The 25,259-nt window shown below is 37.5% G+C and overlaps 1 protein-coding gene across 4 annotated transcripts in view; it reads right to left on the reverse strand.

Moving 5' to 3' along the window:
• The window catches only part of LOC136249016 (uncharacterized), a 144,359-nt gene that overhangs the window by 15,514 nt on the left and 103,586 nt on the right, over positions 1 to 25,259 (reverse strand). For all 4 annotated transcript variants that reach the window (XM_066040900.1, XM_066040901.1, XM_066040899.1 and 1 more), the window contains 9 exons: positions 23,732 to 23,832; positions 16,980 to 17,026; positions 14,221 to 14,334; positions 14,010 to 14,167; positions 13,294 to 13,363; positions 13,095 to 13,241; positions 12,947 to 13,034; positions 1,526 to 1,585; positions 1,307 to 1,474 (listed from right to left, as the gene is read on the reverse strand). In XM_066040900.1, the coding sequence (XP_065896972.1) occupies positions 1,307 to 1,474; positions 1,526 to 1,585; positions 12,947 to 13,034; positions 13,095 to 13,241; positions 13,294 to 13,363; positions 14,010 to 14,167; positions 14,221 to 14,334; positions 16,980 to 17,026; positions 23,732 to 23,832 (953 nt within the window). The remainder of the gene's footprint in view (positions 1 to 1,306; positions 1,475 to 1,525; positions 1,586 to 12,946; positions 13,035 to 13,094; positions 13,242 to 13,293; positions 13,364 to 14,009; positions 14,168 to 14,220; positions 14,335 to 16,979; positions 17,027 to 23,731; positions 23,833 to 25,259) is intronic.

Below are 25,259 nucleotides of genomic sequence, written 5' to 3' on the forward strand. Positions count from 1 at the left end.
GCCATCTCTTGGATTTTGATGAAACTTTGTGTGTTCGTAGTACCTATGGTGCTTATCATTCATGCATATTTTTAGCTCCCATACACCCCATAGTTTCTGATTCATGACCACAAATAATTTGAATATTTCATGAAAATTGGTCCATCTTTTGCTACAAAATCGACTGTAACTTTGCACTGTGTAAGTATTTTTAACACCGATGGAAGATTGTTGATCAATCTTTCCAGTTATCTTTAAATAATAAGATATCTTATCTATTTAATTACGGTTCAAAACATAGGCAATTCTAAGCCCCCCTGCTGAAAAAAAACTTTAAAATGTTTGGGGGAAAAGTTGCAGTATAGATTGGCATTGTTATTCTTAGCATTTTTCATGTTTTAGGTATAAATTTTAAGCTATTTTCAAGCCTTCAAATTGCAAAAATCCTGCAGCTTCTGGGGGTAGACCCCCCTGAAATTCTACTCTATATTACAAATAGCCATGCTGTTCCCTACTTTCCCCCCTGTAGGTCAGGTCTAGAATTGCCAACTCTAATAGAACACCACAAGGTAAAAAAGGTGCATGTAAAAATGTTGAAAAACAAGACTTACCAGTGTTCGAACCAGGGACCTCCATACTGAACACTCAAATCCTTAACCACTGAGCCGCTGCTATCACGGCTGATCGCTTCACTTAATTTCCATTTCATAAATGAAATTCTAGTTACAATCTACTCAATAGTAAAAGTTCATAATTTCATAGATCTACCAATGAAAAATCTAGATTGTTCTAGAACATTCTACGTGTACTCTATTAGAAATCCTGTGCACTTTATTAGAGCTTTACAAAGTAATCAAATAAACTCTGTAATACAATACTATTACAGCTCTCTAGTATTCCATCGGATATTATAACCATTTTGGTACAGATTGGCAGGGCAGTACGCTACTATTAAGACCTACTCGCATGGCTAGTGGACATTTAATCCTTGATTCAGTCATGTGGACATTAAATTTTAATCTCTGATTCAGTCATGGAACAGGGATTAAATGTCCACACTTGTCTATCTGTAGGTGTAGGTTACCCCCCTTGTTTCCGTATTTTTTTCTATGATTCCTAGTCAAACTCAAATTCTTAATATTTCCTTATATTTGTATGCATTCATAGAATTGCAGCTTAAAGAATGATATGATTATGTACATACATCTGTTATGTCTGGAAAGCAATTATCATGGCTACATGTACATATACATACCTGCATAGCATTTGATTGTACTGTGAGTACATGCAATCAAATGCTAAGCAGGTGCACTATTTAGAACCTAACCTTTTATATCTCTGTGAACAATTCCGCGGCTTTGTAAATACTGTAATCCCCTGAGCACGTGCAAAAACATGATTACATAGTTTCGAAAAACAATTTTTTCTTTGTCTTTATAGTGTGACATGTAAGCCAGGACACAATCATGAGAAGAAAATTGCTTATGAAGTCCTCCTAAAAAGTACATGTAAAGATATAAAATTTGCTTATCACCGATGAACACACTTTTATTCATGTAGGGCATAACAAAGTAGAATGACTGGTTGTCACTTTCATCGGTTGGACCTGTATACATCAAAAAGATGTCATCAACATAATGCATCTGTGTTCACAATTACGTATATCTAATTATACTTTGATGGGCTTAAAAACCAACTTAGGGATCATTCACTACTTTCAGCCATTATGGAACTGAACAAAGAGTACACTAGGGGGAGGAAATACGTTCTTAAAATGTTTAGGCCACATATACTTAATTAATAGTTTCTCATCCTCCTGTACTAAAAATAGCAGTGCAGGAAGGCAGATTTTTATTTTATTTTTTATAACTAGATAGCTGAATTAGCTACTCGAAATGTAATTTTTTTAGACTGCCATAGTAAGGTACCAACTAAAAAAGGTGCTAATTGGCCTCCCTTAGCCACCAGTGGTACAAAAAATCTTTGATGAGGTAAGAAAAATGGTGATGAGGGCAGGGATGAGAAACTAATAAAGTTTATGTAGCCTTATTAAAATCATATGTTTGATTTGAAAGGAGATGAAAGAGTGTTAGCTGGGACGGAATCTTTTTCCCTTATTATGGGAATTTTTCTATTGTGTTCTTAATATGGAGAGTTTGATAAGTGATATGTTTCGTACATTTTTCACCTCTGAAAAAGGAAAATCTGTATATTACAGCAAAAGTAGACCTAAAGCTCTGGTCCCAAAGTAAAAGTAGTAGAAGAAGCAGTAAAAATTAGAAGTTTTATGTTGGATTAGGGATCAAAGAATAAAAACAAAGTTGTGAAACAAGGGAATAGCACAAAAGTAGTGAAACAAGAGGTTATACTGCTATACCTGTAATGGATATTTAATCCCTATACTTCAGTCTATAAACCATGACTGAATGAGGGATTAAATGTCCATTGCTATAATCAGCAAGTATAGGCAACTTGTCTTGTTTCACTACTTTTTGCTATTCCCTTGTTTCACAATTTTTTTTATTCTTTGATCCCTAATACGACTTAAAATTCAATTTTTGCTTCTACTTGTTTGTTTACTGTTTTTATAATGTAGTTATGACTAATAATCTGCGCATACTGCATTAAAAGAAAAAAAATGGCATCAGGCATGCCATAAAATTAATTTTGGGTCTGAACGTGTGTCCCAACAATCAATTTCTGAAAAGTGCAGTGGCCATTACACTTCATTTTCAGCTTTGTTTCCACCCGTTACACATGCTGCAATGCAAAAGAAGAACAGTACGAGAAGTGTCTCTGTAACCACTATGGAAAATATGGGTGATAAGTGTAACAGCCACCACCACAGCCACAGGGAAACCATAGTGCATTACCACAAAGACATCTTGTGTGTCAGCAAAAAGAACTGGGACACAAGGAGGGCAAAGGTAAGTTTATGATGCATGTATTGTATGTACAGCAGTTAGTGAAAATGCACATCCAACGTCAAATAGCAAAAAAATCAAGCCCATAGCCTTATGCATTTTTTGAGTTACCATAATTTGCTTTATTTTCGTGCAAAATTTTTCATGATAAAATTTTTCATGTAAAAATATTTTTGTATGATTTACATGAATGACTGCTCTATTAGAATAGTTCAATCTTGTATAAAAAATTTCATGCAAGAAATTTTCGTACAAAATTTTGCATACGAAAATTATTTTACAACGACAAAAGCAAATTACAGTATGCTTGGCTGAATTATTCAGTTAAATAATAATTCCAGAGAAACTTGTTGGAAGGATGTGGGGTTGCTCTGAAGGCATTATTTAGCTTGGTTATGAATCAATACTGCCAAGCTGTTTTGAAGGAAACTCATTCTGTTTTTCGGGTGATTTTGAAGGGAAAGAAACTCTAATATTCATTGCTACTGTACTGTACTGTATGATAAAGGGTTTTTATGGTTGACAAGGTTCCTATGAAGTGCTAATAGCATTATATTGGTTGTTTCTATGATGCATGTGTATTAAATTAAGATCTATTAACCAATAGCAATGACCTTATTCTAGATTTACACATTAACCAGTAGCAATGACCTTATTCTGAACTATTAAAATATGATATGATTATTAAAGGTATCATTCATAATGTGTATGTACAGTACACGTGCATCAAAAAAAGAGTACTCTTTTTAAATGTGCACGCATAAGGCTGAAAATTATGGATGATGCCTTGCTATAATTTATGCTAAAATAATAATTGACTTGGTTTTTGTAGCTCATTTGCAAAAACTGACTTTGTTGTGAGCCTTACAAATGTCAACTTGGCTTTATAGTACACATATAAATATTTACTTGTTTATTGTAACATGCAAAAAATTGACTTAGTATTGCAACATGCAAAAAATCACTTCAGTTTTAATTGATTGGTATCCACATTATTTCAGTGTTTATGAAAGTTCTTTGCACTCTAAAGGATGGCTTTAATTGTCTTTGAGTGATCATCTAGTTTAATAAAATTAATAATCAAGCCCATGAGAGGGATAGCTAGTGGAGAAGAAAATGTAGTAGCCAGGGCAACATGCTTTACAACAATGCAAGGTAGTCTGGTGGCACTGGACCCTACGACATGTAAAGATTGTATGTCTCCAGACTATAAAAGTGGAAAACATGCATGGTAGCTAGCTTGCTTCATGCCTCAAGCATTTAGTTATTCTGTTATACTACTTACAAAAGCACAAGTCCGTTGTCACTAAACCTGCTGATGCCAACTTACAAATGCTTTTATATTCATATCTGAACAAAAACAGCCAAGTTGTAAAAAAGGGGTGCGGTCCACAAAGAGGTTAGGGTGAAACTCTGTGAAATCAACAGTGGCAGTCAAGAAATGGCTATGATGGTATGTATATAGGTCAATGGAAAAAAAAATTTAAAATGACAATTCAGGTGAATTTATGTTGCTTTCTTCAAGTTTCACTCACAAAATTCCTGAATTTTCTTTATTAAATTTTATGCCATTAGTCTACAATCACAGCCATTTCTTAGCTGCCACTGTTGATTTCACAACTTTTCCACCTTGGCCTTCTTAATTGGCTGTTTTAGTTTAGATATCACTTCTCTTTGTATTGCAAGCCACAAAGCTGGACATAAACTAGCTTTGGGTCTTCCTTTTAACTTCTTTACTACAGGAATTCTAGAACAAGACATACACATAAGTGTATAGCTTTGTGTCTAATTAATTTTTTTTTTAAACTGAATAAATAATTATTATGTAGGTAATAAGGTGACTTGTTACATAACCGAACTGTAGTTGAACTCTCTTTGTTTGTAGCTGAACTTTATAAAGAGCGACTTGTTTGTAGCTGAGCTCTCTACAGGGTGACTTGTTTCTAGGTGATCTCTCTACAGGGTGACTTATTTGTAGAGTAACTTGTTTGGCACTGAAACCTCTATAGAGTGACTTGTTTCTAGCTAACATTTCTACAGGATGACTTGAAATGTAGCCGAACTCCCTGCAGGGTGACTTATTTCTAGTTGATATCTCTACAGAGTGACTTGTTTCTATCTGACCTCCCTACAGGGTGACTCATTTCCAGCTGTAATCTCTACAGGGTGACTTATTTGTAGGGTAAATTGTTTGTAACTGAACTTTCTACAGGGAAACTTGTTTGCTACTAAACTCTCCATGGTGACTTGAAATGTAGCTGAACTATGACTTATTTCTAGTTAATCTCTATGCTGGGTGACTTGTTTCTATCCACAGGGTGACTTGTTTCCAGCTGTATGTAGCTGAATGTTCTATTAGGATGAATGCACTATTAGAGTATCTTGATTATGCACTTGTTATGGGTAGCACTAATTTCATGCTTTATGCCTTTTGTGACTTCAACTTAAACTTGTAAAAAATGAAAAAGAGATTTCTGAGCTCAATCCTGAGACTTTTTGTAATACATCAGAGCCCTAAACACTGTACTACCACTGCCAGCTGCCGGAACCCTGGATTTTAGACATGCAATTAGTAGACTAATAAGTAGTCTCTTTACCAGTGTGTGACTACAGAATGGTACATGGTTACGCCACCATATTTTTAGTATACTTGCATTGTTGTAAAGTATCTGCACTTTCACGCTCTGCTACAAATGTTATCTTTGCTTGCCATATCTCACAATAGCTTGCTCGTTTACTAAATATACAATTGTAGTTATGCCAAATCATGTCGTTGTTAGTATGTAATGAAGTGTAGTCACACAATAGCACATACCAATTGTCTTAGTATCAAGGGCATTTTGCGAGGGTACACCTAGTATACAATATAACTGCTCAAGACAACTGAACCACCATATATTTTAGGGTCAAAAAGTTCCATACAACACTGGAATGATGCATGTGGATACCAGTCAACATAAAAACCACTACAAAAATCAAGTAACCAAGTCAATTATTTTTCAGTCAAGTCAATTTCTAATTATACAACCAAGTACTAAGAATAATACGAAATGCGGTTAAAATTACGTCATAAATAAATAATGAAATGTTTGAGGAAACTACGAGGCCTGGAGACATAAACTAACTGGGGATCGATTCGCAAGGCACAACTGTATAATCGTTGCACCTGTTCGTACTGATGACTTTAACATACGTGTAATTCTATATCTAATCAAAAACAGCTAAGCTGTAAAAAAAGGTGCGGCCCCCAAAAAGGCCATGGTGAAAAAAGATGTGAAATCCAAGGTGGCAGCCAAGAAATGGCTGTGATGGTAGGTTAATGGTAAAAATTTTAATAACGACAATTCAGGTGAATTTTGGTGCTGCTTGGTCTTGGCACAAAATTCATCTGAATTGTCGTTATTAAAATTTTTACCATTAACCTACCATCACAGCCATTTCTTGGCCGCCACCTTGGATTTCACATCTTTTTTCACCATGGCCTTTTTGGGGGCCGCACCTTTTTTTACAGCTTAGCTGTTTTTGATTAGATTTCACTTCTTTTTGTATTTGTATACCCCAAATGGCTTTGGGATTTTTTAACCTATCTTTTTTTCTTTACCACAGGAAGAAGAAAAGATGAAGCAGATGTTAAATACTTTAAATATTTCTGATTTTATCAGTAAATGTACAAAATATATATTATATATACTACATATATTTGTTACAGAACAGTTTACACGGTGGTTTCTTTATAACTGAACACTCTACAAGGTGACTTCTTCTAGCTGATCTCTCTACAAGGTGAATTGTTTGTAGCTGAACTATCTACAAGGTAATTTCTTCTAGCTGATCTCTCTACAGGGTGATTTGTTTGTAGCTGAACTATCTACAAGGTAACTTCTCTTAGCTGATCTTTCTACAGGGCAATTTGTTTGTAGCTGAATTTTCTACAGGGTGATTTGTTTGCAGCTGAACTCTCTACATGGTGGTTTCTTTGTAGCTGAACTCTCTACAAGGTAACTTCTTCTAGCTGATGTCTCTACATGATGGTTTCTTTGTAGCTGAACTCTCTACATGATGGTTTCTTTGTAGCTGAACTCTCTGCAAGATAACTTCTTCTAGCTGATCTCTCTACAGGGCGATTTATTTGTAGCTGAACTCTCTACAGGTGATTTGTTTGCAGCTGAACTCTCTACATGATGGTTTCTTTGTAGCTGAACTCTCCACAAGGTAATTTCTTCTAGCTGATCTCTGTACAGGATGAATTATTTGTAGCTGAACTCTCTACAAGGTAACTTTTTCTAGCTAATCTCTCTACAGGGTGATTTGTTTGTAGTTGAACTCTCTACAGGTGATTTGTTTGTAGTTGAACTCTCTACATGATGGTTTCTTTGTAGCTGAACTCTCTACAAGGTAACTTCTTCTAGCTGATGTCTCTACAGGGTCACTTGTTTGTAGCTGAACTCTCTACATGATGGTTTCTTTGTAGCTGAACTCTCTACAAGGTGACTTCTTCTAGCTGATCTCTCTAGAGGGTCATTTGTGTGTAGTTGAACTATCCACAAGGTAACTTCTTCTAGCTGATCTCTGTAAAGGGTGAATTGTTTGTAGCTGAACTCTCTACAAAGAACTTCTTCAAGCTGATCTCTGTACAGGGTGAATTGTTTGTAGCTGAATTCTCTACAGGGTAACTTCTTCTAGCTGATCTCTATACAGAGTGACTTGTTTGTAGCTAAATTCTCTACATGATGGTTTCTTTGTAGCTGAACTCTCTACAAGGTGACTTCTTCTAGCTGATCTCTCTAGAGAGTCATTTGTTTGTACAGTAGTTGAACTATCCACAAGGTAACTTCTAGCTGATCTCTGTACAGGGTGAATTGTTTGTAGCTGAACTCTCTACAAAGAACTTCTTTAGACTGATCTCTGTACAGGGTGAATTGTTTGTAGCTAAACTCTCTACAGGGTAACTTCTTCTAGCTGATCTTTCTACAGAGCAATTTGTTTGTAGCTGATTTCTCTACAGGATGATTTGTTTGCAGCTGAACTCTCTACATGGTGGTTTCTTTGTAGCTGAACTCTCTACAAGGTGACTTCTTCTAGCTGAACTCTCTACAGGGTGATCTTTTTGTAGATGATCTCTCTACAGAGTGATTTGTTTGCAACTGAACTCTCTACATGATGGTTTCTTTGTAGCTGAACTCTCTACAAGGCAACTTCTTCTAGCTGATCTCTCTACAGGGTGAATTGTTCGCAGCTGAACTCTCTACAGGGTGATTTATTCATAGCTGAACTCTCTACAGAGTGATTTCTTTGCAGCTGAACTCTCTACATGATGGTTTCTTAGTAACTGAATTCTCTACAAGGTAACTTCTTCTAGCTGATCTTTCTACAGAGTGGTTTGTTTGTAGCTGAATTCTCTACAGGGTGATTTATTTGCAGCTGAACTCTCTATAGGGTGAAATCTTCTGGCTGAACTCTCTACAGGGTGATATTTACGTAGCTGAACTCTCTCCAGGGTGATTTTTTTGCAGCTGAACTCTCTACATGGTGCATAGTTTCTTTGTAACTGAACTCTCTACAAGGTGACATCTTCTAGCTGATCTCTCTAAAGGGTGATTTGTTTGCAGCTGAGCTTTCTACATGGTGGTTTCTTTGTAACTGAACTCTCTACAAGGTGACTTCTTCTAGCTGATCTCTCTACAGGGTGATTTGTTTCTAGGTGAACTCTCTACAGGGTGACTTGCCTGTAGCTGAATTGTCTATCAGATTAACTGGTTGTAGCTGAATTACCTACAGAATAACTTGCAATGTAATATAATTCTATAATGGAGTAAGTTATAAATATAGCTGAATGTTCTATTAGGGTGACTGTTCTATTAGAGTATCTCGATTTTGCATTTGCTATACGTAGTTGCCTTTCGAATCATAACTCAGTGGTGTGTAATCCGATTTATCTGTACTACTGCAAGGACTTTCTATGATGATTATTCCAGCTACATACTGATTTTCAGCTCATTGCTCTAAGCGGTTTACCTGGTAGGCGTGAAAACTAATAGTTTTTTTATTCATAAAAAGCGATCGCGTAATTGTGACACAGGTTGGGTTTTGTGTCATATCTCCATGGTAGGGTCCGCAATGCGAAAAATCGATATCCTCCAATCAACTACCTAACTATTGTCATGTGTTAGGCTAAGTGTAACTTGAATAACACCAGCGTGGCAGCCAAGTTTGTCACTTTCTTCTGGTAGAAAACGATACAAATGTCTTAAAATCACGTGATTTTTCGTTGCAGCAGTTTGTAGGATTCTTCGTATGCCACGATATTCACTCTCAACATTGTTCAAGTAGTCTATCATCAACTCAAAGTATTGGTGGTTTGATTTTATTGGTCAGTTTCCGGTGGCAGCACGATCTGTGCAGCTTTTTGGCAACAGACAAAATGTTTCTTGCTCTGGAGCACAGGACAAGCAGAGCAGCAACTGCGCCGTGGGTCAGCAATGATCAGTACTAGGTAAAGTACCTGCATGCGGAGTATGGTTATAATTGAAGCTTGTTAGCCATCTGGCTGAGTGATCTATATGCTGAAATTCGGCCAAAATGATGCGATTTTTGCAAACAAATACTAGAATGGTTGATACATCAGTGAGACAGTCTCCAACAGCAAGGATACGAAGCTTATAAACACCTAACAATACGGCTATCTCGCCCAGTAAACGCATAGAGCAATCCAATGCATGAAATAGGCACTCACGTGATCGAAATTCAAATCGCGGAAATACCCATGAAATCGCTTTCATTTCGGAACAAGAACCATGCAGTGTGCTCCTTTTGTAAGTATTTGTGTTAACTGTTCACTCAGGCGTGGTCTGGGCCAGTGCAGGTATGTTTTATGCTGTGATGGCATCATAGGGAGTGTCTCAGACTGCTGGGCTAATCGAGATGTTGAACCTAATGCACACAAACTGATTTTCACTTGATTCCAAGTGATTTTAATGTCATTGGAATAGATTATGGTTGTATTTTCCGAGATTTGAATGTCGATCACGTGAGTGCCTATTTCATGCATTGGATTGCTCTATGCGTTTACTGGGCGAGATAGCCGTATTGTTAGGTGTTTATAAGCTTCGTATCCTTGCTGTTGGAGACTGTCTCACTGATGTATCAACCATTCTGGTGTTTGTTTGCAAAAATCGCATCATTTTGGCTGAATTTCAGCATATAGATCGCTCAGCCAGATGGCTAACAAGCTTCAATTATAACCATACTCCGCATGCAGGTACTTTACCTAGTACTGGTCATTGCTGACCCACGGCGCAGTTGCTGCTCTGCTTGTCCTGTGCTCCAGAGCAAGAAACATTTTGTCTGTTGCCAAAATGCTACACAGATCGTGCTGCCACCGGAAACTGACCAATAAAACCAAACTACCAATACTTTGAGTTGATGATAGACTACTTGAACAATGTTGAGAGTGAATATCGTGGCATACGAAGAACCCTACGAACTGCTGCAACGAAAAATCATGTAATTTTAAGACATTTGTATCGTTTTCTACCAGAAGAAAGTGATAAACTTGGCTGCCACGCTGGTGTTATTCAAGTTACACTTAGCCTAACACATGACAATAGTTAGGTAGTTGATTGGAGGATATCGATTTTTCACGTTGCGGACCCTATCCATGGTCTTTATCTCGATTCCTTTCAAACCACAAAAAGTCACTCCTACGATGGTTACTCCATCCACATAGCAATTTTCAACTCATTCCTCCAAGGGGTTTACCCTGTGGGCGTGACAGACCTTCGACCTTATTGTATGCAAATAATCGGTCATAATTCCGTGAATGTTCATCGGATTCCTACCAAAGTTGGTACTGAAATCCGCCTTCAAGTGTGCCAAATTTCAGACCGATTGGAGCACGCATTCGTGTTTTATGGCGGATTTTGCGTAGTGTGCGAAATGAAGTAGAAGAAAAAAATGAAGAAATTAAAACGAAATTTTGTTCGCTCGTATCTCGGAAATAGCTGGACCGATTTTCTTCAAATTTGGTATGTAGACTCCCTTAACTGGCCGACACTTCTCTAGCAAATTTGGTTCCAATCAGATTAGGGATCACAGAGCTACATAGGTGTGAAAATTGCATTTTCTTTCTTCCTGTTAATATACTCACAGTGTGGCGCGCCGGCTTCTTGGGCCGTACGACACACTATCGTATGTCTTGATAATGCCCAGTACCACACCCATGCTTTAATTACGCGAAGGAGAAGATTAGCGAACAGGCGCGAGTGATTGCAGGAAAGCCAGAGGCCACTTTACCATAAACAAGAAGATTACTAGTATGTTCAGATGGCACATTGAGTTCCAAGTCGCCATGCCAGGTGCCAGTGGACATGTTACAGGTAATGAACAAGATTAAGAGTATGTTAACATGATTGTTTGTTGTGTATTTGTATTATTTTGTATACTTCTGTTCTGGCTTGCTAGCTGAATTATTTCCATCTCCGGTGTTCAATGCCAATAATACATTGCTGCATACAGTTCTATGGTATGAACTGCACCTCCTGTATGTTGTTGTGTTACACATCATTATGCCATTGCCACACCATTAATGTACTGGAACTCAGCTACTAGTAGTTTTGTATTGGGCCTGGCAAGCGATCGTGTGGAGAATGTGCATCTTTTCCATCCACACATTCTGTGCTGGTCGTGCACTGTGGTACTTGCCCCATTTGTAGATTGCCCCATTGGTGGTTGTACTTGGTTGTATGTGCCCCAGGCCTAGTAATTATACAACCAAGTACTAAGAATAATCTGAAATGCGGTTAAAATTATGTAATAGCTAAATAATAATGAATGAATAAATAAATAATGTTTGAGAAAACTACAAGGCCTAGAGACATGAACTAAGCGGGAATAGATTCGCCTGTGAATGAAGGCACAACCGTATAATAAGTACACCTGTTCGTGGTGATGACTTGACCGTATGTGTAATTCTATATAATGCCCAGCACCACACCCTTGCTTAATTACAGATTTCGCGAAGGAGATCATTAAACATCTGCGGAGTGATAGCAGGAGAGCCAGAGGTTACTTTACACGTAAGATTACAAGTAAGTTTAAATGTTTGTATCTGTGTATTTTGTATGCAGGATATGCGCTCCAGTGAACAACCAGCTGATTCGCTCGTAAACAACCAGCTGATGCACTCGTGAACAACAAGGTAATGAGTAATGTAATACTTGTAGTTGTATTATACATCTTCATCCTTCATCTGGCTTGCTAGCAGCTGGAATTATTTTCCACCTGGCTTACTACGCTACTGTGAGTCTGTAATAAACAAGAAGATGCATTGCTGCATATACACAATGTGTATCTCCTGTATGTTGTGTATGGCTGTATACATACTCCCTCTTCTATTATTATGTACTCTTGATAATATTATAGACTGATCACTGTGCCAATGCCACACCGCTGATATACTGGCACATCACTAATGGCCTCTAGTTACAATGGAGTCTGTTGTGCCATATTGGCTTGATTGGGATCATTTGCTAATTGAGTCATCACCATGTCCCTTGTTCTGCACAGCCTCACTTTACTGCTGAGTCATTTTCAGAGACACGTCACACCTACAATATAAACTTTCAATATAGCTAACTTAACTTGGTTTTTGTGTCAGTTGTGTTTTAGTATTGTGGTTTTCTGATGCCAGTTAAACTCCCTTGACTGTGTACGTATGCATTTGTATCATTTCCTGTACATCTTTTCTACATGATCTGTACACACTGTGTTGGCCATGCACTGTTTGTACATGCCCCATTAGTAGGTTGTCCCGTTGGTGATTGTACTTGGTTGTATTTGCCCTGGGCCTAGTAATAATAATAATAAATGAGTCAATTTTTTACATGTTATAGCAATTGAGCTATAACTTTTGCAAGGTACAAAAGTTGAGTTGATTGAAAGCTACAAAACCAAGTTGACTTTTAGTAAGCAGCAAAAGAAACCAAGTTAATTTTTGAGGCATACTTTTGGAACAAATGGCTCACCATACTTGCCTACCCCCATACCTAAAATGTATTCTGACATTCTGACAACATGCTTGTTGTTGAGCTCCATCATGTGTTCAAAAACTTCAGGATTATGTATCAGTGGATGCTGTACACATAAACAACAGTTTGTAGGTATGACAAAAACAAATATTACAGCTATTGTTACCTTTTTCTCAATCTTTACTGCTACATCATGTCCAGATTTTAAAGTACATTTATATACTTTACCTGACACACCTCGTCCAATGTAATCTTTTTTTATAATACCAAAGTTGTCTTCACTAAGTGATCCAATTATCTTCTTGTTGTATTTCTGTGACATTGTATAAAAGTGTACAAAAAACTGTAGTCAAATCTTAACTCACAGAGAATATTACCAATCCTTCTCTGCCAAATTTTAAGTAGTCATACACCTTGGTCATAAAGCAAAATCTCCTACAAAAGGCAATGAAACACAAACAAAAAGTTGTAGGGATTAGAATCATTATATAGGACTAGCTATGCCTTAATCCTCCTGGATATTGTCAGCTGTACCTATAAGCTGCTTTTCCAGCATAATATTATAATTATTATCATAATTATGTTTCTTATCATGCCTACGTAAATAATGATTAAAATGTGTTTTGACAATTCTAAAGGTTGAGTTACGCATAACGCAAAGTGCTTGCAGTTGCCATCTTAAATATTCTCTTAAAATCTAACGTACAAAGGAAGAAATATTTGTTATGCATGTGGCATAATAGGTCCAAGCACTTGTCAATAGAACATCCAAATACTCTAATACTCTCAACCATGCTTAAAAGCCATTTGATGAAAGTCATGTATGTTAAATCAGTAGAATGACTTCTACACAATAGTCTGTGATCATTGAGGAAACTTTTGGTAAAAATATTCAATTTAGTACTACTGCAATGATCAAAATACACTAATAGAGTACTAAATTTCTTCTGAGTACACTTTTGAAACTGTATATCTATGTAAATGTCTGACTAGTTCAACACAATCTCCTCTGCCTTTAATATGCTTGTTTGTTTTCAAATAATATGTGCCTATTACAATAATCTACATAAATAATACTAACCACAATTTTGGACAATCCTTTAGTGGACAGTTTTTTCTCATTAAATGATCTTTAATGCACTCATTGTATTCAGTACGATTAACATTGTACTGTGTTCCCTGAGCTAAATATTTGTTGAAGTTATCTTTGAATTCTTTATTGAGATTAGCCTGACATTTCTATCAAAGCAAACATTATACACATCACTCTGTTTAGTCGTATCAATGGTTACCTCTTTTGTATCATAAAAAGGACATTTTCCTTGTAATTCTTCATCATGCAAAGCATGAAATACAGTATGCTTCTTAATAATGCTTGGTTTAGAGTAGCTGTCTTCAGTACCAATCTGTAGATAATGCAATGTACGTAAATATGCACTGCTACATACATACTGATGTCACAACGTCTAATACATGTAATCAGTGTTGGGATAGTTACTTTTTACAAGTAACTCGTTACTTACTACTATCACTTGCAACAGAAATTATTTAGTTACATTAAGTGTTGTTTTAGTAAGGAGTTTTAGTTATAGTTATAGTCATAGTTAGTTTCGTCAGTAAGTTTAGTTTTAGTTTAGTTATAGTAATCCTCATTTTAGTTATAGATTTAGTTATGGTTGTATTGTTTTTGTTGTCTTAGTTGTAAACAGTACAGTTGTACTATTTAGTAGAGTTCCCCCTATAGTGACGTGCGCAGCTAAAAAGCCATGTCTAAAAACCTTCATGGAAATATCATATGCGGCGAAATCACCTCTTTGGAATAACTCAAAATTTCATATGCCTGCCTGACCACAGTGTCACAAGGCTACAGGCCAAATGAAGTAGTGCACGGCCACCATTTTACACCACAGCAAAACAAACTCACCGGTTGGATGTGCCTTTTGTAGTTCTGACAAATGTCGCTTCTGCGTTGCCATTCCTTTTATCTTCAATTAAATGACTTTCTTCTTCATGCCAGGAAACCATACCAAGACATTAATTTTCCATATCAACACTTTCCTTGAAGAGTGTATTAGACGCCATGAAGCTATTATCGAGGTGCTTAATGGACTGTAGTATCAGGAGCTGCGCTTTTAAAACAATTGCCAAGTTCCCTTTAACATGGTGTGCATTCACTGCATACATACATGCATACACCAATATTACATGTTGCATACATTCACTTAGGTCTGCTCTGCATGATGTCCTCACTAAGTGAGGACCTCATCCACCCAACCACCACACTGTGACTCAAACAATACAGCATTATAATTTAGGTTGTAAATGGGCCAACCGAGGAGGGAAACATGGGCACTTTTTCATGATGGATAGGACACATCAGTACACACACGTGCCGGAAAAAGGACACATCAGCAAACATGTGTGCCAGAAAAGGACACATCAACACACACGTGTTGGATAGGAAACATCAGCACACACACGTTCCGGATAGGAAACATCAGCACACACACGTGCCGGATAGGAAACATCAGCACACACACGTGCCGGATAGGACACATCAGCACACACACGTGTCGGAAAGGACACATCAGCACACACACGAGCTGGATAGGACACATCAGCACACACCCGTGTCGGATAGGACACATCAGCACACACATGAGCTGGTTAGGCCACATCAGCACACACATGTGCTGGACATAATGCAAACACACAAGTGTTAGATGGGGTTCACCTAATTTTGTATTTTAATGTTAAAGTGTTTTCCTTTACAATTAAGCTTCAGCGCCCACCCTTCCTTGGTCGCCAGGAATCTTTCAACATAAATTGGGGACAGGGAGGATTGGGATATCTTTTCCTCAGTGTTCTTGAGATTTTCTCAACTGCTTCATGTACACTGTTAACAGGTGAGAAAAACGTGGCTGGAAACTTGCTCAACCAGTTTAATAACCTGTTACGTATGGCGCAATCTGTACAATGTGCAGTGTGCATGTGACGCCTACATTCCAATCCAATATAGCTGGCTATATCATTGTATAAAAACATAATATTAATTAACACAACATCACTGCATGTTAACTTCGTAAACAATAAATTACATTAAATGATCAGAATGTGCCATGACAATGATCTATCTCCAGGAGGAAAACAAGGCACTGTGCCATGCCCACTAGCTTCATCTACTGCATAGCTGATTGGTGAGATCGAGATACTCTAATACAGCACACACATTTCATAGCTTTGTTCTAACAAAAAGTTAACAAACTGGTGCAATAACTACAATGCCAAATGCAAAGTAAGGATTTTCCAACATTGCTATAATGCCAAGTAGCTAGGGATTTTCTGCCCCTTACAGCACAAAAAAGAAACTAAAGCAAAACTTTGGATGCCCATATCTCAAAAATTACTGTTGTGAATTTAATCTAATTTGCTGTGTGGCGGGGACAGTTATAATGCAAAAATAGTGTGCTTTAGAGAAGAGACATGGAGTTATGCATGCATAAAAAAGCTGTTTTCTTTCTTCCTGTTATTATACTCATGGTGTGGTGCACCGGTTTTCTTGGCTGCATGACACACTACCTTATTACACATTATATTACTTTGCGTGCACAGCCTTAACTGTTATACATGTATGCATTACTACCACCTTATCATGTGACACAATCATGTCATTGGACAGTGTATAAATGTTGTATTCAAGAGAAAGTAACAATATTTTCTGGTCAGTAAACTTCATTCATTAGTTTGATGTGAGCTCTTTGTTACTTCATTGTGGCTAGGCATTACTCGGTGGATTACTAACTTTGTTACTTGTAGTACTATATATCTGAGTCTTTACAGTAACTTTATTACATAGGTAATGTGTTACATTTGTAGATGAGTTATATTACTAATTTTATAGCCTATATTATCACAAAGGGTAACAAAATTACATAGTGTGTTACATAAGTAATGCGTTATCCCCAACACTGCATGTACGTAATAAGAATAAAATTAAATCTATCACACATAATATACTCCTAATTATACACATACATACATACATACACACCACTGTTTCACTTGGACCAGGCCGTCGTTTTTCAGAGCTTGGAATTCCTGTAGCAAAATAAAAGAACAATCATCAATTAACTACAGATGCTGGGAGGATGCGATGACATAAAATTGTACACAAGTTTTAATCTCTTCAACATAGATTCCAAGAAGTAAGGAGCCGGCATGTTCCAAAATAATTGTTTTTATACTTATATTTAAATTAAAATTATGTAAATTCTTACCTTTATCATACAGTACGGTAGTACTGTATATTAGGGATCATGGAGATTAGGGGTGTTTGTGGCCAAGAAATCACCAAAAAACCAGCTTCACAATACCATCCTGGCGCCTTGACAGTATTGGTTAGGTATAACCAAGCCCAAAAGCGCCTTCATAAAGGCTTCCAATAAATTGCTACGAAACTTTTTTTTATTCCAATAAATTGCTACGAAATTAAGAAAGTACATATCCAGTGGAATTTTCTCCTGAATAACTGCCTGCCTGCCTGCCTGCCTGCCTGCCTGCCTGCCTGCCTGCCTGCCTGCCTGCCTGCCTGCCTGCCTGCCTGCCTGCCTGCCTGCCTGCCTGCCTGCCTGCCTGCCTGCCTGCCTGCCTGCCTGCCTGCCTGCCTGCCTGCCTGCCTGCCTGATGCCTTCAGGCAAGTGTAACTCGATAACGAATATTTATTAAATCAGATTTTTGTAATTGATTAATTTAGCAATTACTAATTATTCTCATTCTAATCTGCCTTCTGCCCATTCATAAACTAGCTCCACTACTAAAACAAGCAAAAATATATACCCCTGAACTTCAAATGAAAGGCAAATCAAAAGATACAATCCCAAAGGGGAATAAAAATGCAATTTCCAGATCAAAAATTATAAATAAAATCTCTACAAAATAAAACTGCATGGAAAAAGGGACCCTCTTTATAAAGAAAGGTTCAAACCCACATTCGTAAGGTGAGCATTTTTCTTTTCCAGGCTCTTAAAATTGCCCCACAGACCCTAAAACACAGCTAAGGCTATGGGCTTGATTTTTTCACTGTTCAATGTCGCTTTGTCCCAAGACATGTCTTTTGACATACCGCAGTATGTATAATGCACACATCATGGACTTACCTTTGTCCTCCTTTGTGTCCCATTTCGTTTTGCTGACAGCCCAAGGTGTCGATTCACGGTAGCACAATGTATGGCTTCCCTGCTGGCAGTAAATTTGTAAACGGGAATCATCCGTATTTTCCGTGGTGACTGGATTGATTGCAGAGGTGATTCTAATACTGTTCTTTGTTTGTAGCATTGTGTAACGGGCTGAACATAGCTGAAAGCAAAACGTAATGGCCACTGCACTTTTGAGACAGTAATTGATAGTTGGGGCGCATGAATCGTTGTATTAATTTTCATGGTACTGGGTTGATTGCAGAGGCACTTCTTCTACTGTTTTGCTTTTGTAGTGCTGTGTAACGGGCTGAACATAGCTGAAAGCGAAGCGCAATGGCTGTTGTACTTTCGAAGCAGTATTTGATAGCTGGGGCACACATTCAGATGAAAACATCCTTTCTTTTGATGCGGTATGCGTGGGTTCTGTCAAGGGGTAAACTAGCAGCTGGAGGGGTGGTGACTACAGAATTTACAGTAGTGCTGGAAATGGTTGGGTTGGGATAGTAGTTTGGTAGGATTCCAAGTTCCTTACATGTCTTCCAGGACACCAGTGTGCCTGTAACATTAGGGTAATGTGCAGGTCATCAAGGTGTTTCTTGTTGCCAATCTTGAAACATACCGGCAGCCTGCCAACAGGATGTATCTCTGCTCCATTCGCAGATTTGGGAATGACAGAGGAAGGTAAAAGGTTGTCAATGTGTTCATTAAGCTGAGAAAGAATACTAGTACTGGCTGCTGAAATATCTGCACCCGAGTCTGGAAGAACAGCTGTGGTGGTGGCACCGTTAAGAGTGGTAATGTCAATCTTTAGCTTGGGTGCAGGGACAGTAGATGTGACATGGTGTATGTTAGACAGGCCTGCTTGTTCAGACAAGGAGCTACCGTGCTGAGTAGATTGAAGAGTAGAGGTATAGGGCCACTGTGGATGAGGTTGTATGGGTTTGGAATGGCAGACTCTGGAGAAGTGACCCAGTTTCTTGAATTGTGACATGACACACGATATGCAGGGCATTGTGTGCGACCTGCTGGATGTGGCTGGGCACCGCAACCAGGACAGAGAGGTTGTGGTGTAAGTGTCTTCTTCTGTGGATGTGTCTTGAGAGCTGCAACAAATTTGTGGAGATGACCAGGTCCTTGCTGTATGGCAGCTCGTTGTTTCTTGGCTGCCTCTTGGGCTTGACACATGTGGACTGTTTTGTCTAGAGAGAAGTCTTTTTCTTGTAAAAGGTGCTCGACAGTGTCACCATCACGGAGGCCTTCGATTACTTGGTAACGTAAGCTCTTCTGTGTGCAAGCATCATTGCAGAAGTTGCAAGTATTCACTAGTTCTCAACAAGGAAATCATCAAAGGACTCCCCAGGCTGCTGTGTTCTACGATGGAAATTCCGTCACTCCACTGATTCATTAATGTGTCCAGTGACATACTTCTTGATGGCACTACTAATGGAGGTTACACTTCCATGGTCCTCGGTGGTGAGGCCAAGGTTGTTGGCTATGGTAAGAGTTTTGCGTGAAAAACATAATGTCAAGGCTTGTACTTGCTTCACAGCAGTTTCTTCGCCAAGTCTGGACAGGCTCATACGTATACGATTCCCACTACGTTTCCAAGGTTGAAAAGTCAGAGCCACAGTCGATTTGTAGGTCCAACTTAAGAAGATCTCCTTGGCGAAAAACATACGACAACCGTGACATGGGCGATATCTGGAGAACAAAATGGCGGGAACAAACAAAACACTTGAAAACGAAGGTATCACCTGATGGGATGCCTCAACCCGGCACCAAGGATCAGCAGTGAGGGTTAGAAAAACGAGGTTGACAATTACAACGATGAGATGAGGCATTCTACTGCTCGCAGCACCATGTATGATCATAACACGAGGAAGCCACAATCAGACTAATAATCACACGTGATATATCTTACATCATATTGCATAACATATTTCCTACAAACTACATGCAAGCTAAGGAAATTGTATATAATTACACCTACATGACAGGTGGTATACACATAGCACAGTTTCAGTTTCTACATGACGTTTACCTTGCTGACAACAAAAAGAAATGAACTTGTGCATAATTTAACCCTTAAACCAGCATAGAACTTTTGGGGAATGCGTGTTTCCACAATACAGGCATAAATGGTGTTATTAAATGGGGTAACTTTACCCTTCAGCCTAAAGCTACACATTGATTAAAAGTCTGTTCACTGGGCTACTTGGAGAAGCTTAATTGAACATTGTAACTACACAGGCTTACTTAATTGTTATGAAGTGTTGAACAGGGTCGAATCACGTTTGTACGATTGAATGTTACTGCCGCGTGTTTATTTTGATTGCGGGTTAAATCATGTGAGTTATATATGGCCTGATGCAAAATTTAAAATGGCAAAGCGAATGGTGGTTGTTTCGAGTTGATAGGAGCAACCGCCATTGAGTTATGGATCATTTTATAAAGGTATGTAATGGGTTTGCATGTTTCTTTATTGAATGACTGCTTACACAGCAAGTTTTGGCCTTACAGTTTAGTGCTAGGATAAAACCCTAAGTACTGTTTTAATCCTCAGTACATTAGCAGTTGAATGACATAAACTGTGTAGTCATAGGACGTATGCTTTGTTTAAGACACACATATTTGGTTCAGTTTTCTGGACTATGCGAGTTTAAGGGTTAAAGCCAACATATGTACAATTGGCAATTATATAGCTCCTGCATGGCAAGCAAAGGTTCAGAACTTGCCCTATGCTATGCACTTTCAGTTTTACCTCTTGTCATACAAAACCCCAAATATAGGTGTTTAAACATCACTGATTTTAAATGTCCTATATAATAATTATGACCTTTCAGGTAATGTATGATCCTTTGAGCAGATATAGAGTGAAAGGATGTAAGCAGGATTAGTGAAATAGTTGTGCCAGGTCAAGCAATTGCACACACAGTTCTACAGTATCTGCATGGTGCCAGTAATATCATTATATCATTTTTCAGATTCACAGTAGTACCTGCCCAATCATGCAAGTTGCTTATTTTCTATAGCAGTTGTCATACAGATTAAGTGTGAAAAAAGCTTTTCCTACACACTGGACAAACACACAGATGGACAAATACATTAGCAATTGCAATTTGCCTGCCGTATCACAAAAGTGCTACAGGAGTCCCTATGATGTAAGGCAGTCTATGTGCCAGTGCTGAAAAACTGTGAGCATTAGTTTGTGGATTCAAACAATTGCATGGAACAGATAGAATAGAAAGGTGTATAAAAAAAATCCCAAAAGTACCAGTCACAACAATTAATGTTACAAAAAAGTAAATAAAAAAAAGTAAAAGGAAAAAATTTGGAATTTTAAGTTCGATTAGGGATCATAGAAAAAATGTAGGGAAACAAGGGAGGTCACCTACACCTGCAGATATACTAGTGAACGATTAATCCCTAATTCAGTCTTGGTCTCGGGTATAGATTGAATTAGGGATTAAATGTTCACTAGTATATCTGCAGGTGTAGGCAACCTCCCTTGTTTCCCTACTTTTTTCTATGGATCTAAATTTTCCTTATACTTGTTCATATGTAATCTACATATACACATGGTTTGCAATGTCACCATCAGCAAATACTGTATTTTGGAAATATGACACAAATCATACATTAGAAATTTTGAGAGCTAAATGGTTTTAAAGAATTCAGGCCATTACAACTACATAGCTAAGGATTATGTGAACATGCATAATATGACATTTACACAAGGGATGCATCAATCCATTACCTCTTCCAATACTTGCATCTGCTTGTAGAATTTCCCATCAAATAAAATAGAAATTCTGACAGAGCAGTTGGACAAGCAAAGTAGTATCACGAGTAAGTGCTCACAAAGAGGTAGAGGGTGGGCAAGAGATAGACTTTAAAATGGAGAAAGACCATGATTGAAGTGCAGACATGAGATTACAGGGCTGTGCTGGCTTCTTATTGGCTAATATGTAGCAAAATCAACACAGAAAATGTTTGGCCAACTTCCAGGTCCTTTACAAGGCCAGAGACTATCATTTGAGCTTGCCATACTACCCAGAAAAAATGTATTTTCAAAAACAGCCTCAAGTAGTTTGAGTAATAAAACCAATAGTATGGTGGTATAGCTATCTGCTGGTGCATGGTGTTAGTTTGATTTTGTCTGATGTGCAATTTGGATTGGTTTCATAAAATCTGGTCACAAATAATACTAACCAAGTGTATCAAATGGCATATTACAGTAGCCTATGCATGAAGTAACACTGGTTTTTCAGTAGTTTTCTGTATATGTGAAATGGTAATTTGAAATGTGTACAACACAACAGGCCTTTTAAGCAGTTTTCTGTGTAAAACAAATTATTCAACAGTAAGGTACATTATGAACCTGGTTTCCTCCAAAAAACAGTGACATGAACATGAATTCACTTGCCACAGTTACCAAGTGGCAGAAACCATTTCCATTTAACCATTTAACACTATCGGGCTTTCATTAGGTTTAGTGGTTAAAGTGGGAGAGAATACAGTAACCATCAATGGCAGCATGAATGAAAAATGTTTACACAATTATTCATCTATACAAAAATAGCCAAGCTGTGAAAAAAGGGTGCAGCCCCAAAAAGCCTGGGTGAAAAAAGATGTGAAATCAAAGATGGCGGCCAAGAAATGATTGTGATGGTAAAAATTTTAATAGCAACAATTCAGGTGAATTTGTGTTGCCTCCTCCAAGTTCACCCGAATTGTCAGTATTAAAATTTTTGTCATCAACCTACCATTACAGTCATTTCTTGGCTTCCACCTTCGATTCACATCTTTTTTCACCCAGGCTTTTGAGGGTTACACCCTTTTTTCACAGCTTGGCTGTTTTTGTATAGATATCACTTCTTTTGTTTTCAACTTCAGCAGCTCATAACTTGTACTGTCTATTGCTACACTTACAAACAACAGATCAACACCAAAAGGTTTGGATATCTATGTAGCTTTTTATGCTGTGTTAAAAACCTGGATAACTTCTTTAATTTCTGGAGTTTTAGTGTCCATGGTTGTCTGTTCCCAATGGTTTCTGTACATTTTCATGGCTAACCACAGCATCCAGTATTGTGCAATAACAAATACCAGAGCAATTAAATACTTTTGCCTCAAATAAACTGGTCTATGGCATTACATACGTATTTACAAACTGTACATAAATTATACAACTTTCATACAAATTTAAATCACTTTGCTCGCACATAGCTTTCTTCATAAAATGCAATGCCTTCATGGATTTTATAAAATTTAACATTTTAACATTCAGCAACATAGCTTATTTATGACAAACACACATGTCAGTCAAAAGGCTTTTAAGCAAGCAATGTGGTTTGAAAACAGTTGACCATGTACGATGAAACACTAATGGTGGCTTTCAGAAATAAGGCAGGTGTGAAGTCAAAAGTATGGGCCATGAAATTGAAATTGTTGAAACAATGTACATTACAATACTGGCGGATAATTCTGGAATCCATGCATGTACATTGTGTAATTATTTCAATTGTTGAAACCATTTACATGTTAATGCTATAGCTATAGTCATCTTGTCTAAAAAACATAATGCACTAAACCAAAACATACGTACTAGGATCAGAGTGCTGTTGCTCATTAGTAGAGGATCTTGGTTGTTTTTTTTGACAGTCAGATGGTGGATCCTGGTGGCCACTACTTTCAGCAGCATCAGTGCTGTTAAGATAAATAATGCTATCATAAAACTTTTTTACACAAAGCATATTCATATTATTAATTGAAGTAAGGGTCTAAGCTTGAAACAAGAGATATGAATAATGGCAAGAGTGTATTATTCACTCTTGATAATGGTATTACAAAAATCCCTACATTGACCACTACTTTCAGCAGCATCAGTACTGTTAAGTTAAATAATGCTATCATAAAACTTTTTTACACAAAGCATATTGATTTTATAGTACTATTAATTTAAAATTGAAGTAGTAAGGATCTAAGCTTGATACAAGAGATATAAACAATGGTAATACAAAAATCCCTACATTTACATGACATAACAATAGACCTGTCCATCACAAGAGGAAATATGCAGCAAAGCCATCAAGTGAAGAATTAATAAGAAACCGCTACTATGGGAGTTTACCGGTTTCTCAATAGTTGCTAATACAATTTTACATCATTTTAATGACAGTTACTTACACATGCTACGTATATTCTAATAATACAAAACCCACAGAAACGCGATTCTTTTTTCTTTGTATTGGTGGTGGTTGCATGAAGATAGATCGAAGTGGCCACAAGTTATACAATTAAAAGTGGTACATTTCAGAGTGATTCATGGATGTAACTAGTTGTATACCAGCTAGCAAGCTATGTACTAGTTATCAAATGGTACAGTAGTACCGTTTAAGTAGGCATATCAAAACACATGCATGGGATTTGTCAAATCAAGCATTTTCAGGTGGTCAACAATAAAAGTTTCAAAACATTGGATTAGACCCTTAAAATTTATGCATTAAATAAATCTAATATCTGTTTGAAACCTCAGCTTTGTAAAACAGGAAATCTCATCATTCCTTGCCAATGTTTGTCCAATGCAAAATGCATGTATTTTACACTACATACAAAAACACTAATTTACAACCTTTAACTCAATAAATCTCTACAGCACACCGTACAACAAAAGAAAGCCCTTGAAGTTCTCTATCCAATTCCGACCGTACAAATGGGAAAATGTTGCCTAGCGACAATTATTTGCTGTTGATGATGACATAATACACTCTCCATACATCAACCTATTGGAAAATTTAGTGGGAAAATCCCAATTGACAAGTTGTTATCTCAACCAAATTCACTAAATTAGGTATCATTCTATGCAGTGAAGGATGCTTAATAAGACTCCAACCGTACAAATTGTTAAACAGGTTAGTTTACAGAGATATGTTGAAAAACATGTGTTTTTATGGGCATTGTGAAGACATAAATTTTGTGATACAAGGCTCCTGTTTAGCTTCCCCTTTGTTACTACACAAAGAACGTACACATGAATCGAATCGCCTTTCATCGAGGAATCTGATAAACCAAACCTTGTGTCTGTCAACCACAGTACACGGAAGTTATGGCGCCTTGTTTAGAAGACGGTGTTA

The sequence above is a fragment of the Dysidea avara genome, chromosome 3, assembly GCF_963678975.1.
Source record: "Dysidea avara chromosome 3, odDysAvar1.4, whole genome shotgun sequence".
Classification (NCBI taxonomy): domain Eukaryota; kingdom Metazoa; phylum Porifera; class Demospongiae; order Dictyoceratida; family Dysideidae; genus Dysidea; species Dysidea avara.